Source organism: Amphiura filiformis, chromosome 5, assembly GCF_039555335.1.
Source record: "Amphiura filiformis chromosome 5, Afil_fr2py, whole genome shotgun sequence".
Classification (NCBI taxonomy): Eukaryota; Metazoa; Echinodermata; class Ophiuroidea; order Amphilepidida; family Amphiuridae; genus Amphiura; species Amphiura filiformis.
In genome coordinates, this window is record NC_092632.1 from 16,295,980 (window position 1) to 16,311,561 (window position 15,582).

At 37.0% G+C, this 15,582-nt stretch overlaps 1 protein-coding gene across 1 annotated transcript in view; it reads left to right on the forward strand.

The window, feature by feature from the left end:
• The window catches only part of LOC140152718 (cilia- and flagella-associated protein 65-like), a 36,756-nt gene that overhangs the window by 2,461 nt on the left and 18,713 nt on the right, over window positions 1-15,582 (forward strand). Inside the window, exons 3-17 of the mRNA XM_072175184.1 lie at window positions 172-310; window positions 2,947-3,077; window positions 3,757-3,956; window positions 4,428-4,573; window positions 5,037-5,150; window positions 5,420-5,528; window positions 6,209-6,324; window positions 9,023-9,301; window positions 9,846-10,004; window positions 10,976-11,194; window positions 11,933-11,986; window positions 12,404-12,541; window positions 13,055-13,158; window positions 14,201-14,393; window positions 15,286-15,456. Of these exons, the coding sequence (XP_072031285.1) occupies window positions 172-310; window positions 2,947-3,077; window positions 3,757-3,956; window positions 4,428-4,573; window positions 5,037-5,150; window positions 5,420-5,528; window positions 6,209-6,324; window positions 9,023-9,301; window positions 9,846-10,004; window positions 10,976-11,194; window positions 11,933-11,986; window positions 12,404-12,541; window positions 13,055-13,158; window positions 14,201-14,393; window positions 15,286-15,456 (2,272 nt within the window). The remainder of the gene's footprint in view (window positions 1-171; window positions 311-2,946; window positions 3,078-3,756; window positions 3,957-4,427; window positions 4,574-5,036; window positions 5,151-5,419; window positions 5,529-6,208; window positions 6,325-9,022; window positions 9,302-9,845; window positions 10,005-10,975; window positions 11,195-11,932; window positions 11,987-12,403; window positions 12,542-13,054; window positions 13,159-14,200; window positions 14,394-15,285; window positions 15,457-15,582) is intronic.

Genomic DNA, 15,582 nt, shown 5'->3' on the forward strand with positions numbered 1-15,582 from the left:
AGCCCGCCGTGATCATCAGGGACGATGGTGGTAGGCACTACGGAGTGCTGAGAGCTTGGCTTGTAGGTTTGGTATTTCAATATGATTAATAACTAGTTATGCATAGTGTGTTTTACTTCGCAGTTTGAAAATTAATTATTTGCACTGTATATTATTTTTACATTCTAACAGCAATCCAAACACAAGATTTTTCACCACCCTGTACCCTGAGCCAATTGTTCTGAGTGCCGGCACCAGTTTTAGCCTTCCAGTTACATTCCGTCCACTAGAGAGAAATAAATATGAAGACTGTATTGAATTTGAAACAATGGTGAGTGCCATGTTAGTGATCGTTCAGAAGAGAGAAAGTTAAGTCCATAACATCAATGCTAGACTCCCTAGTAGTGAGACACAATCAGTATGTACATCAGAAAGAAGGATTTGTATAGGAAAAGAAGTATTAGATAGGAAATGATGAGTAAATGTTTGTTAAAATTGAAGTGCTGTTGTGGAGATTAAATACCTAACCTGATTAACTTAATTTGCCTTTGATTGAATCAAACAGGGTTGTTGCTTTTTGATTTTAGCTTTTTATGTGATGATTTGAGGCTTTTATGTGATGATTTGAGGTTTTATTTTAATATGTGACCAGCTCCAATAAAACCCGGAACAAGTCGCCAGACATCTTTTTAAGATATAGGCCTTTAAAGATGACATCCCCATAAAAAAAAAATCAAATTTTGGAATTCTTGATTTCATGGTATTTTACTGTGAGACTAAGTGGACTTTTAAATCGTTGAAAATACTTATTATAGAGAGGTTTATTTGATCAATAAATAACAGTTGAACTATGATTTCAGGCGAAATGCCACAAGAACTCAAAGTCGCGAGAGTTGTTCCACTGCTCAAGAAATCCGGTCTAGCTTCAGAAGAACTAAATAATTATAGACCTATATCAAATCTGAAATTCATGTTCAAGACAATTGAAAAAGTTGCTGCTTCTCAGTTGAATTCATATCTTGATGAAAACAATTTGCATGCTCCAATGCAGTCAGCATACCGCAAACATCACAGCACTGAAGCGGCTCTGTTGCGCGTTCAGAATGACCTGCTTTGTGCAGTTGATCAGCGCCAGGAGGCCGCTCTCATTTTACTTGATTTTTCGGCTGCGTTCGATTTGATTGATCACGACATCTTGCTGCATCGACTGCGTCAACGCCACGGTATTGATGGCACTGCGTTGAAATATATGTCATCCTATCTGAAGGGCCGTTCTCAGTGCATTGATGTTTGCGGTGTCACCTCTGATGAATTCTTTCTTCATGAGGGCGTACCTCAGGGATCCGTATTGGGTCCACTCATATTTACCATGTATACTGCCCCACTAGGTGACATCATTTCATCCTATGGGTTGAGTCATATGATTTATGCTGATGACACACAGTTGTATATAGTTCATGATCCATCCAAGCGTAGTGAGAGTATTGATATAATTGAACGGTGTGTTTCAGATATTAAGGCATGGGCAGTTACCAATAAGCTAATGCTGAATGATACAAAAACTGAGGTTATTCATCTGTCATCTCAATTTGTCAAGACCCTGCCACTACCACCACTTACCATTGGTAATGCAGCTATAGATCCATCGACCTCAGCCGAGATCTTGGTGTTGTGATTGATAGTGCACTTAACATGAAAGAGCATGTAAAAGCTTTAACAAGATCAGCCTCTTTTGCTATCTACAAGATTGGTAAGATCTGCAAGTATCTTGATAGTAAATCAACAGAGCGCCTTGTACACGCATTCGTCAGTTCGAGACTAGACTGCTGCAACAGTCTTCTGGTTGGCCTGCCAAAATATGAGATTGCCAAATTGCAGCGCATCCAGAATTCTGCTGCACGTCTAGTCTCTCGTGCAAAATATCGTGACCACATGAAGCCAGTTTTATACGATCTCCACTGGCTTCCGATTATCGTGACAAGGTGCTCCTGATTACTTTCAAGGCCTTGCATGATCTAGCCCCATTGTATTTAAAAGAATTGGTTAATACATATCAACCCACCCGTTCACTACGTTCCACTACACAAAAGTTGTTGAGTGTCAGAAAGTGCAATACAAAGTTTTATGGTGAGAGAGCTTTTTGTAATGCAGCTCCAGTCTTGTGGAACAACTTGCCTATACAACTCAGATCTGCAGATTCCATCAATCATTTCAAGAGTATTTTAAAAACTCACCTTTTTACCAATGCATTTAGTGATGTTTCTTAAACTTTTTAAATTTGTTTATCTTTTAACCTAGTCTCATCTCAGCTGGTTCTGAGTTTTATCTGGGTATTAGTTGTATATTTTTGATATAGTTGAAATGTATTTGTGCAATTAATCTTTTTAGTTTTGGTGTTTTTAATATATTGTAAAGCGCATTGAGATTTTGTATGTAATGGGCTATATAAGAAATAAATATTATTATTATTATTATAATCCCTATTCAATCCTGTGTAAATCTGGAAACTAATTGGCCCATTACTTAGAACAGCAATTTGGCAAAAATATCAAGGTATCATTTTCAAAATTATCCATATCTTGAAAAGTATTGATGCTATTTATATAATTTTGGTATCATTTTAAAGCTTGTTGTATAGTGCTTACATTTTTAATCATGAAATGTCTAAAATGCAACTTGTTCCTGGTTTTACGGGACACATATGTGGTCACATACTTGTTGAGATACATTTAGGGTGAATTTTTTACCTCTTTTGCTGATATACATACACTTTAGTAGGAGAGTGAGGCAGTCTGAGCACTTTGCTCCTCTTTTATGACATAGTGTGCTTGGCTTTCCTTGAAAACTATTAAGTGTAAATGCTTGGAGAGAACACAGAATGTGTGTACATCAGCTAGAGTGTACATTATAAGCACTACTAAGAACCCCTTTGTATTTGTTATGTTCATTTACTGTCTTCTCCATCAGGATGGCAAATTTGAAGTGCCAATCCAGGCTGTCCTACCACAACACAACCTATCTCTTCCTGAACACCTCAACTTTGGCATGTGTGCATCACATGACCATGTACAGGTCACCTTTGAACTCAATAATACCAGGTAGGTTTCGCATTGAATTTTGATGTTTTAAAATCAAGCGCAATGGTTCATTTGTTAAAATTGAAGGAAATATGTTTGTTGCACTGCATGGCTACAATTGTCACACAGAATTGAACACAGAAGCTGAAAACTGTTTTCGACCATATCTCAAAAATCAATTTCTTAGATAATAGATAACTGAATAATTGAAATCCCTCATTTTGCTTTACAGCATATCAATTTAATGATTTCAAATCAATACAGGGGCAACATTTTCCTCAAAGAATTTGTATTTAAATAAAAGCTTTTAAACAATTTCTTTCCCCCATCCAATTTACTGTTTTTGTTGTTGCTAACATCAGTTAGGTACGTGCAATGCAGTTTGAGGTCATTGGCTCCAATCACTGCAACAATGATGTGTCATGTACACATAATGCAATACGCTCTACCGCATTTGCCTCAACCTACCCAGGTGGAAATGGGGAGCTGTTAGAGCATAATCACTATATGGTAGTTCATCTTGTTGAAGCTAAATTATAGATGTATCTCAGTGCTAGGGAATAATTGTTGTAAAGATCAAAAGAATTGCAAATGCCTTTTACATGTGCTATAACTGCTATTACTTCCAAATGAAGATATTGGTCATCTTGAATCAACTTTTTGTTAGAGATTATCTATGCATTTCTACCTCATCTTTCAGTGAACTGACTACCAAGTTTGTGTGGCTTTTTGATGAGCCATTCACACTAGAGCCTTCAGAAGGAACTCTTCCACCAAAATCAAAGTGTACCATTCTTGCCACATTCAAGCCCACTGCAGCAGTTGTGTATGAGACTGTTATAGAATGTTGCTATGGAAATGACCTTTCACACAAGAAAAACCTCCAACTTGAAGGCATTGGTATGTATTTGTGATGATGAAAATGTGTTGATTATTGAAATGATGATGAAAGTAAAAGTTGAAACAAGAGAAGACAAACAAATAGTTCATATTTTAGCCCAGAAGTCATTACAATTTACATGATTACATGATTGCAGGTGAAGTAAATAACAATCCAAAATTTGAACTATTACTGGTGCTCTGGGCCAAAAGTAATCATACTCTGTTGAAATTGAATATGGTTGACATATTGGAAAAATGTTATGTACTACACTGGAAGTATGTACTATTTTACTTTTTATGAAGCATTGTTTTACCCAATTTTGCTTCTAAAATTAAAACTGCTGGAGCAGTATAACTAAAAAATTGAAAACATTTTGTTTTAATGGTAGGCCTCAATATAAAATCTGACAACCCACCTTTAAGGCATCACATATGAATATCGATTATCAATTGTCACATATTTTACACATTTTTGTTCCTACTTTACAGGAAAGTTGCCCCACCTGTTGGTCAGTGCACCGGGTAAGAACCCCAAAGCTTTGCAAAATGTCAACATAGAGAGTGTTATTTCATTTGGAGATGTTGCTATTGGTACAACAATAGAGAAGATAGTAGAGCTTCATAACTTGGCACCGGTGAGTTGAAGAAATAAAATATTGTATGAAAGAAACACTGCATACTTGAGAAGCAAGAAAACGAATGATAACAGTTCAAACTGAAATTCAATATTCATTTTCAAAAATGTGCAGACTGCTATCAATGGTGTTTGATGTTATGCCGGTACTACTTGAGGATGAGGTCTAAAGGGAATCTTGCTCTTAATAATTAGTTAAAGGCATCATTAAGGTTAATTTGTCCCATATTAGAAGGGAGGGGTCAGCTATGAGACAAAACAAATTGTGTTTACAGGACATCATTGATCTTTTGGGTTGTAACCTCTGTTTATTCCCTATTAATTCTTTCATTTCTGAAATGGACTCCTGGTGACTCCTAGTAGTATATGAGGTGTAGTGTGTTTGTGTAGCAAATTGAGGAATTATTGTTGGATTATATTGATTATTGATATGATTAACTAATGTTAGCTTTCGTTTGTAACAGGTCAACGTACCATTCACAATATCTCATCCTACACGAGACACTCGCATTGATACTGTGTTTGAATGCCTTGAAACCCATGGCGTGGCACCACCATCAAGTGTCTATAAAATCCCTGTAAGTATTATTGTTATATGTTGGCACTTCATCATAAAGGCTTATATGGTCGTACATGTCACATTTTTGACCAGTAATTCTTTAATAAAGAAAGTTAAAGTTGATAAATTAATGTTTAAAAATTTAACTTACAGAAAGGCTGAACATTCTTTCAAAAATATTTCAAATGTAGTATCATTTTATTGCTTGGAATGTTTTCTATAAATTGTGAAAGATGCATGCTTAGAAACCAAGTTTTTAATCATGATTGTTTTGATTTGATTGTGCAGGTGATTTTCAGTCCTCACACTGTTGGTGAAGAAAGCGCTGACTATTTACATGTACAAGCTATTGGTAATATGAGTAAGACTGTAGTGAAGCTGGTGGGCAAGTGTAAAGGTAAATGTTCCATTTCACTCACAGGAGTTCAGTGTTTAAAATAATATCTGAAGCTATTATAGGATTAGCTCATTATTGTGTGATTGGAAGAACAAGCATATCATTTGCATAGGCAAGCAATAACTGCTATTTTCATTGTCAAGATGCACTGACATTTCAGGGAAAAAATGAAAGTTATCATGCAGACTATACTTTGTCAGGCTGAAAAAAAGGCTTTGGAATGTATGCTGCCTATTGCCTACTGATTGCTCTCTGAAGACTTGTTTCAAAGTAAACTACTGCTGAAGGATTGGTGCTCTGAAAGAAGTATAAAGAGTAGCCTGATCTACAAAGAAATCAATGAAGTGGACTTCCCTTTTTCACTGAAATGATATTAGCCTAACAAAAAGTTTATATTGATACCAATTAAGGTACATTCCTTGTCTAAGACAGTTAAAGCATCAAAAAAGTAGACTGGGTAAAAAGTCTTATCATTTCATATTAAACTTTGTTGATTTGTGTCCACTGATATATATTTTCAGTGATATTATATGCAAGTGACATAATAGCCTATATTGTTATTGAGATGTTTCCAGTTGAGAAATAATGTGGCTTGGGATAATAGGAAGTGCTAGTAGGGGTACTGTTTGTATCAAATGAAAGTCATGAGCCACAATGTATCTTTGTATCATTGTTTACAGGTCCACAGGTGAGCCTAGCTAGTGAGGTGTTAGATTTTGGACGGATCCACCCTGGTGATTCTTCAACAAGAAGTCTAGATATAATTAATGAATCTGATGTCCCAGCTGCATTTCAGGTAAGTGTCCAATAATAATAATAATAAAAAAATAATAATAATGAGAGACTTAATATAGCGCACAACGCTGATAGCCTCTGGGCGCTGAACAAATAAAATACCTTAAGCTACAAATACAGATAAACTTAACTTAAACATGATAATAACAAGCATATATCTGACACAAGCAAAAACATTATAAAAGATTAAAGCACATAGTTTAAAATATCATAGATACAAAGAGAGCGTGACCAGCACCATGAAAACTCACACAAGATGGGAGTTGATTCAATTAACGAATAAAATACCTTAAGCAATATATTAAACACCTTAAGATAAGCAAGATAATACAAAACCAAATTACATTCACGAGTATATTGAGTCAAATATTACTTCAACAACATAATTAGGATATACAAAAACAAAATACCAATTTAAAAGTATCATATTTACAGAAATGGTATAATAGCACAAATTAAAATAATTTTGTGTTAGATGCAAAGACGCGTGACCAGCACAGCAACAGGAAAATGGTAACCCAGGAGAGGAGAGGTTACCAGCACTTCACTCTCAGTATGTGCAACAGCAACATACTCCCTGAAACACTAGGGCTGAGTTCAAATTCACAAGAATGATAAAGAGCGATGTGACCGGCACAACAGTGACGTAGAAAAATCCCTGGAGAGGAGAGGTTACCAGCACATCACTCTCAGCAAGCGCAACAGCAACTTGCTCCGTAAGATGACAAATCGGCAGGGTAATCAAATTAAATAAACGTATACATGAAAAATGGTTGTATAACAGTATAAGAAAAACCCAAAATGTGAAATCAGATTAATCTGGCAGCATGAATAAATGCGTTTTTAAGCTGGTCTTGAACTGCTCAATAGATTTTGAACCGCGAATGAATGGCAGGAGTTTGTTCCAAAGTGACGGCGCGGATGACGAAAATGCGCGATAGCCGTATGTAGCAGTCTTGAGTGATGTGTAACTGGCGGTGGTTTCAGAAGCACTTCAGACGATGAACGAAGGGTACGAGTAGGCTTCCAAACTACAATGATCTCCTTGATGTAATCAGGCGCGAAACCGTGGATGGCTTTATAGGTAAGCAGAAGAATTTTGAAGATAATTCTTTTCTTCACTGGCAGCCAGTGGAGTTTGCGCAACACAGGTTTCATATGACAACGACCTTTTACTCTGGTAACCAAACGTGCAGCCGAATTTTGTATTCGCTGTAATTTATCCAGAATTCGGAAGACCAAACAGCAGCGAATTGCAGTTATCTAATCGTGATGTGATGAAGGCATGGACCAGTTTCTCTGTTGAAGGTTGATCTAGGAAACCACACAGTCTACCAATCTTGTACAGCGCAAACGAAGCACTCTTGCAGATACTGTTGACATGCTTGGACATTGTTACGTTGCTGTCAATAACTACACCGAGGTTGCGAGCTGAAGATGTTGTTTCAACGTCAAAGTCACCGATATGGAGAGAAGAAATCTGTGTTGTTGGTACAAAATCGAGAATGAAGATGCAAAATATCTGTTTTGCTGTCGTTTAGCATCAGCATGTTTTTCACCATCCAACACTTGATATCCTTTACACAGCTTTCATCAATGGGTACAACGTTTCCCAATTAACACTTATAATCCCCATAGGTAGTGGCTAAATAAGGCTCAAACCAAATCACTGCAAAGGTATTGAAACTTTCTCATGTCAATTAAGTAACCTACATTCTGCAGAAGAAAATGCATGACAAAGGTCAAGTAGCCCTCTCTCCCTCTCTAGTAGATGTGTCCTTTTCCCTTGATTAAAGCCTATTCAACAACCATACACTATCCACAATCATACTCTCGAGGAGGTAGACTCAGCCAAATATCTTGGTGTTAATATCAGTAAGAACCTCAGCTGGAACCATCATATCAACTCTGTTACAAATAAAGCAAATGCCACTAGAGCGTTCTTGCAACGTAACCTTCACCAGTGTCCCAGAAAGACCAAGGAGATGTGCTACAAGACCTTAGTACGCCCTATCATCGAATACTCCAGCATAATATGGGATCCTTCAACATCATGCAATGTCCAAAAGCTGGAGATGGTACAACGGCGCTTTGCACGGTTTGTTTATGGGGACTACAGAACCACCAGTAGTGTTACTGCCATGTTAGACCAACTCCAGTGGCCCACCCTTCAGGAACGCCGTGCACAGACCAAAGTGGTGATGATGGTCCGGAGAGTTAACCATCTAGTTGATGTTCCCCATACCTATCTGATTCCAACTATAGCACTGAGAGGACACTCAATGAGATACTTGATTCCCTTCGCCAGGACAGTTGTGTACCGGCAGTCATTCTTTCCGGACACCATTAGGCTATGGAATAACCTGCCTCAAGATCTCATCAACTGCACATCCGTAGCTGGATTCAAGCAAGGTGTGCAGACCATCAAGCTCCGTTAAGCAAGCCTGGTTTTTTATTGCACAGTAGTTTGTAGAACCTTATCACCTGCACTGTATATATCTTCACTTGGCATGCACACAGCCATCACAGTACGTGATACGCCAGAGGCGGACTGTACTTTACAGAAGAGAGAGAGAGAGAGATTAGAAATGCTACTTTACCAGAGCTGGACCATTTTGGGAATTTGGTGCCACGAATTGTGAATAAATCATTATTGTAGTTAATTGTCAATATAATTGTGGATGTGTGTTTTCTTTCAGTTCATGATTGATGGAGTAGAGAGCGTGTTTCATTTTAGCATAGAGTGTGGCTCCATACAACCACACACAACACAGACTATCATAATACAGTTTGCACCAAGCCATCCCATCAACTATTACAGGAGGGTCACATGTCTTGTTCAAAATCAATATCCATTATTTGTGGACCTTATTGGTACACTTCACACTGAGTTAAATAAACCTGCAGTTCTTCAACCTAAACATCTCAATCAGTACAGGACCAACATGGCTAGAGGGTTCTCTGTGTTTCCTCCAGAGGTAAGTACATTTTTCAGCCTTACCCAAATTCCAGTTATACCTTCAGTGGGTTGTGAGTAGACACATCTATCCTTTGTGTTATGAACTTTATTGAAGTCAGTGTTCTTGATTTTGGTTTTGGGAAAGAATTGCTGCTGTGATTCTGAAATCTGATCCAGAAATAATACTTAATTTCACAAAACAGAGTCCAAAAATGTGTGTCCATCCACCATGATTGGGCTGTAATGATGACAGAGCTTGTTTTGAGATATGGTGCATTAAACTTCTCAAAAAAAGTAGAAAACAAAGGATTTCTCAACTCTTTTTTTTTTTACTACAAACAAGCAGCATGGACATGTAATAGAGCATTGTAAAACTTATTGTGAGGAGAATTTGCAGTCCATTAAATGAAGGTTACATACCAATATAAATGGTGTAGACATTACAATAATTATCTGACCAAAATTATGTTTCTGGAAATGTTTCTACAAAATGATGAAAAATTAAATTGAAAAAAAAAAGTCTTTTGTAAACCAATTTAAATATGCATTTTTTTAATCTGCAGCAATTGAATGAGATGGTAAAGACAGGAAAATTGCAACGAGACCCTGATGGATATTTAATGCATCCCCCATCAGAGATGCTTGAGGAGCTACTCCCTCCTGCAGTGTCTTTGGAACCTATGTCAGAGTACTTCAATGATGGACATCATGGAGATATTATGGTAAGCCTTTTTTTGTTTTTGTTTGTTTTGAGCGCCACATTTCTGTATCATGATCATATGATTTACAGTCTTTGGCAGGTCTTACCCAAGTCTCTTAGATGTCACAATAAAACTATTATTGTGAATTCATACACTCTTATATCAAAGCAGCCAATCAGAAAAGCTGTTAGAAAAGTACTGAAACATGCATTGATTGTGTATATTGTGCACTCCGTGTACTACTGCGCAGTGTTTCATGAGCGTTCAAGCGTCGCGTAGGATTGATTCATTTTTCGGGCGGGTTGATGCATTTAGATTTGGTTCTGTTTTCCAACATTTTTAGTGATAATTTGTTATATAAAAAAAGTAAAAATCATGTGTTTTTTTCTTCTCGTGTATGAAATAGATTAATAAACTTGTATTACTTATTGCTCGAAAAATTAGACAAAATAATGCACTTGTGCTGATGTTGATCGTCTAATGCACTCCCCCTTGGGCTCGTGCATTAGACGCATCAACATCAGCACGCTGCATTATTTTGTCTAATTTCTCTCCCAATAAGTAATACGCGTTCATTAACCTATAATAATAGACCCATCAGGGCTGTCATTTTACCTGATACTTTGAATTTTGAACAGGAATTTCCGAAGCTCAGGTTTTACATGAGAGTAAGGAACATTGAGAGAAGATGTTCTGGCTGTATGTACAACATATTTTGTGATTCCATGTGTAAATTTAATTCCAAATTTGGTGAAATTTTTAAATGTATACATGTATATTATCTACTGAACTAGCCATACTTATGGGACTGAGCAACTTGATTGACAGCTATGTCCTGATCTAGGGTACAACAATGTGATGTCACAATCATTCAACTTCCAGAGGGCAAGTAAAATCGGAGCTGGTAATCTCTATGAGCAAATGCCATGGAGTGTCATGCATTTTGGATTATGGTCAAAAGTAACATTTGAATCCATATTTCTACCTTCCAGACACCAGCCCATGTCAGCATTGATGTTTGCCAGGTTGACTTTGATCAGTGCGACCACCAAGGTTTTATTGAGCAAAAGACCCTGAATATAACGAATCACACCAAAGGCAAGATAACTATAGTATGGATGGGGAATGATAGCCATGTGTTCTCTGTCACACCAACTACCTGCGACATACCTCCACTGAAGATGTCTTCATTTAGGGTCACATTTAAACCGGTAAGTATACAGTTTGTCCACTCTGAAGTACAAAGTGACAACGCGCCCGTATACAACATGTTAACAGTGTGTAGTGCTGCATCTTTGCTGCAGCTATGTGTGCCTTCAACGTCGGCACAATGTGTGCGTCCGCGTTTGTACTTTGTACTTCAGAGTAGACTGACTGTAGCAGAGTTTTTCCTTAACTTATGGATCTTTACTGCTGTTGGAATTTGTTATCCTCCCTTATATATGTTTGTTTGCTTATTTGTTTATGTGTGGATGGATGTTGTATTTCTTTTGTTGTAGGGTGTGTGGGTTGACATTTAATTTCAACTGTGAACGTTACTGCAACCAGGGACCGTCTCAGTTTAGCTCAGATGTCCAATTGACTGCAAACAGCCTAAAAATGCATTTGAGATTGTGGCCCCTGTTGTTGCTATACAAGTCAGTCTCCGGTTGATAGGATAAAATGCAAAAAAATGTGTATAATTTGTGTAAAACAGGGTCATCATCCCCGGTTAGGCGCAGTCAATCAGAAAAACATGACCCAGTTTGCCGGTCAAGTACACAGGGTCCCTGTTTGCCCAGGAACACATGTAGGGTGTGTATGTTGGTGACGTATTGCATGTGTATGTGTAATGGGTGTAGTATGTTTTTGTGGAGTGTGTATAATTGTTTTCCATTCTTTATAAATAATGAATTGATACATTGTGTACATTATACCTAAATAACCTCTATTATTTTATTTACTTTCAGGGAGGGCCAAACCGCTTCTTTGGATCGGAATTAGAAGGCTACGCATTTTACAAGGTAAGTATACAAAAAGGCCTTAAAAGATAGGGGCTTCTAAGTTCTTTCTTTAAAAAATTTGTATGTAAGACTTGGTTTATTTGTAAGCTAGTAAAAAGCATGGGTTTTGATGTGACTTTTTCTAGCCAATAATATTGCAAGATTAACTTTGATACTTTCCTATTAGAACATTAATATGAAACATTTCAGGATTTTGTATTGTGGGGTATCATAGATTTAAATTATTTATGCATTTGGTACAAAAATGTTCCTTCACTTTTGTAACATAACTTAGTACTTATTTCAGTTCGGTCTCGTATGAATGCCTCATTGGCTTCCATCACCAACAACAATATTTACCAAACCTGAAGTAAAATCCAAATGTAAAAAGTATGGTTATATCCATTTTTGTATGATACTGATCAATTTTGTGTACAGAGTATGAGAGATTACCGTCTGGTACAAGATGAGACATTCTGTCCTCCATGGTGTCTGACAGTGTCTGCCACAGGACATACATTCCAACCAGGACATGAGACATTCCTGCCCAGCTATACATTAGATGTTAATAAAGTGGTAAGTTATGAGGAATAACGGTGTGTGTGTGGGTGGGGTTGTGTACAGTCATGTTTACCTGCAAATGAGACGTTCCACATTCAAACGGTGGGCCTAGCTAAAATAAAGCGAGCACCATCCTTGATGGTTTGATGAGGTCTATAATATGTGGTTTTGCAAATTTTATACAAATATATGTTTTGAAGCAGTTTTTAATGGGATCATATTGACCTCAAGATTACCAAATTAATAATGGTTTAGCTTATGTTGGCGACAGTAGTAGAAAGTGAGAATTGAAGTTGTTTGTGTTATCATGATGCAAAAAGAAGCTGTAAGTACTATTTGGTTATAATAGCCAAGATTTACCAAAGTTATCCCTTTTCTATATCACTTAAACCTAGACACAATGTAATAACTAGAACCACTGTGCCAGCTAGTGATAGCAGAATAAACCGGCTGTAAACATTTGTCGCTTTATTTTGATTGTGTAATTCTTTGAAATAATCATGTATTTACTTGTTGCTATCATTGTAGGTGTTCCCTGCATGTGATGTTGGTGATTCATTGTACAAGACAGTGTTAGTAACAAACACAGGAACAACACCGATACATTATACTCTTGAAGATGACCCCAATGGGTAAGTATACAAAATTTAACATGGAGGGAAAAAGAGAAGAAAATCCATAACTGTTTGCCAGTCTTGTTTTATACTGTCATTCCTCTTTGAACAGTAAAATACCAGATTATTGTAACCCTATCATATAACCTGTGAAGTGTCTTAAGAGAGCTTTGCATTGCACAGAGTGGGATATAATCGGAGACAGAGATGGAGAAACTAGTTTGCATCTTACAATCATGTCACTCAAATTCCCCACAGCATGTGATTAAGCTAGTAATGTTGAAAAGGGAGGTCTATAATTCATCTGGTGCCTTCATTGAATAAAGGAATCACAGAAAATGATGAACAATGTTGGTTCTTTTACAAGGCAAAAAGCAATTTCTATACATTGTTGATATGGTGCCTTCAGGAAAGAGAATTTCCTATTACCAAGACCTAATTTTTGTGATGTTTGAAGGTGAAAAACTAACTATAGGGCACACTGGTTTATCGATGCATTCAGTAATTTCAATGATCATGGCAAATTGTAAACAAACTGCGTCCTAGTTTCTTTGTCTCTGGCTTCTATTACAGTGTTGCCCTACTTTCTTGGTGCAATGCAAAGGGGTATTTTAGTAAGGTGGGATTCATTACAATAAGTAAAATTACTTTGTCACAAACTATAATTATGTAGGAATGTGCGCTCAATTTATTTTTTTAGCTGCAATATGATACTCACTTGTGAGCAAACAAAGTTACCTAAACTTGAAGCAGATCAATATGCAAATTGAGAAATACTTCTATGTGTATTGAGTTTGGATTCAGTAATGTTCCTCTCTTAAAATAGGGAGATGTGGGTTGTCATGCACATAATGTGTTTGTTTGGAGTAGATTCACTTGTGCATGGGTTGAACAGACCAGACTGATAGATAAAAAATTATATCTTATGCCATGACAAACAGAAAAAGTGATGTCTATCCAAATGAAGTTAGAAAGGAAGAAATTGAAATTGAAATGAAAATATTTCTTTCAGTTGTAAGTAACTTTTCTCTTTTATTTTGTTTATTTTGCTGCATACCAGCATCTTCAAAGTCAAACCAACACATGGATTGATTCGTGACAAATACCAATTACTCATCTTCAAGATGACTCCCAAAGAGAAGAAGACACTGAGACATCAGTTTCAATGTCGGCTCAATGAGAATGATAAGCACCTGCAAGTAATTGAAATGCTTGGATCATCAGAGCAGCCCAAGATATTGATGGATGCTGAGGTAAAGAATGTTGAATCTGATTAGATATGAACAGGCCCTGGTAACTCCTATACCAGCGCAATATAATGTGAATGTGTGGACAGCACAAAACCTGTGTAATATATACAGAGCTAACCACACCGTTAGAAGAAGAAAAGTGATGTTGCCACAGGGGAGGCTGCATATAAATTATGTGTATTGCTATAAAGACTTAGCTAAAATGGCATCACAAAGAAACATAATTATGAATCTCAATCAAAGAAAAATGCTGCTGCTGCTACCAGTGCAGGCTAAAAACCCACTCCTAGGATGGAAGTCATGACTTTAATCTTCCACCCAGTGACTGTGAATTCTAAATGGGCTACCAGAATGAGTGACTCCTTAAGGGGGTACTACACCCCTCAATAAATTTGTGTCTATTTTTTCATTTTTCTCACACACTAATAACACAGTGGTAACAAATTTTATGTATATTATAGGGGCAAGGAATCCAATTACTACACTGGAATTTCAGTGACCCAAGACAAACGGTTCGTTATTTATGATCAGAAATAAGGTACCGCTGGGATGTACCTCATTTCCTATCAGATATACTGAACCGCTTGTCTTGAGTCACTGAAATTTCAGTGTAGTAATTGGATTCCTTGCCCCAATAATATACACAACTTTTATCACCAGTGTGTTATTATTTTTTGAGAAAATTGCAAAAATAGCCACAAATTTACCACATGGGTGTTAAATCCACCCCCTTTGTGGTAGATTAAGGTCATGTCTTCCATAGGAGGAGTATGGATATCAACTGGAATAGCCCAATGTTGTTTGCAAACAGCTCCTTTCATAATTCTGTATATACAAATAAACACTGCAGTTCAGATGGTGTAATAAAAGAGTGAATGCCTGTATTATTCTTCAGGGTGTGCTGTACTTCAAACCAACCTGTGTAGGTACCTCCTCAAGGCGTGGATACAAAATACGCAATACATCCAGAATTCCACTTCACTTTGAATGGCGCATCCACTATGCGGATAGCAAGTATATCAAAGTAGAGCCAATGAAAGGGACTATTCTTCCAAATGAATCTCAGGTATGTGTATTCTAGTACGAATGGGGGTGGTTTGGATCACATTTTAAAGCATGTGGTAAAATATGTAATGTTGGAAACTTACCAGACATGGATTCAAAGTGAATTCAATGTACAGAAATGAAATAT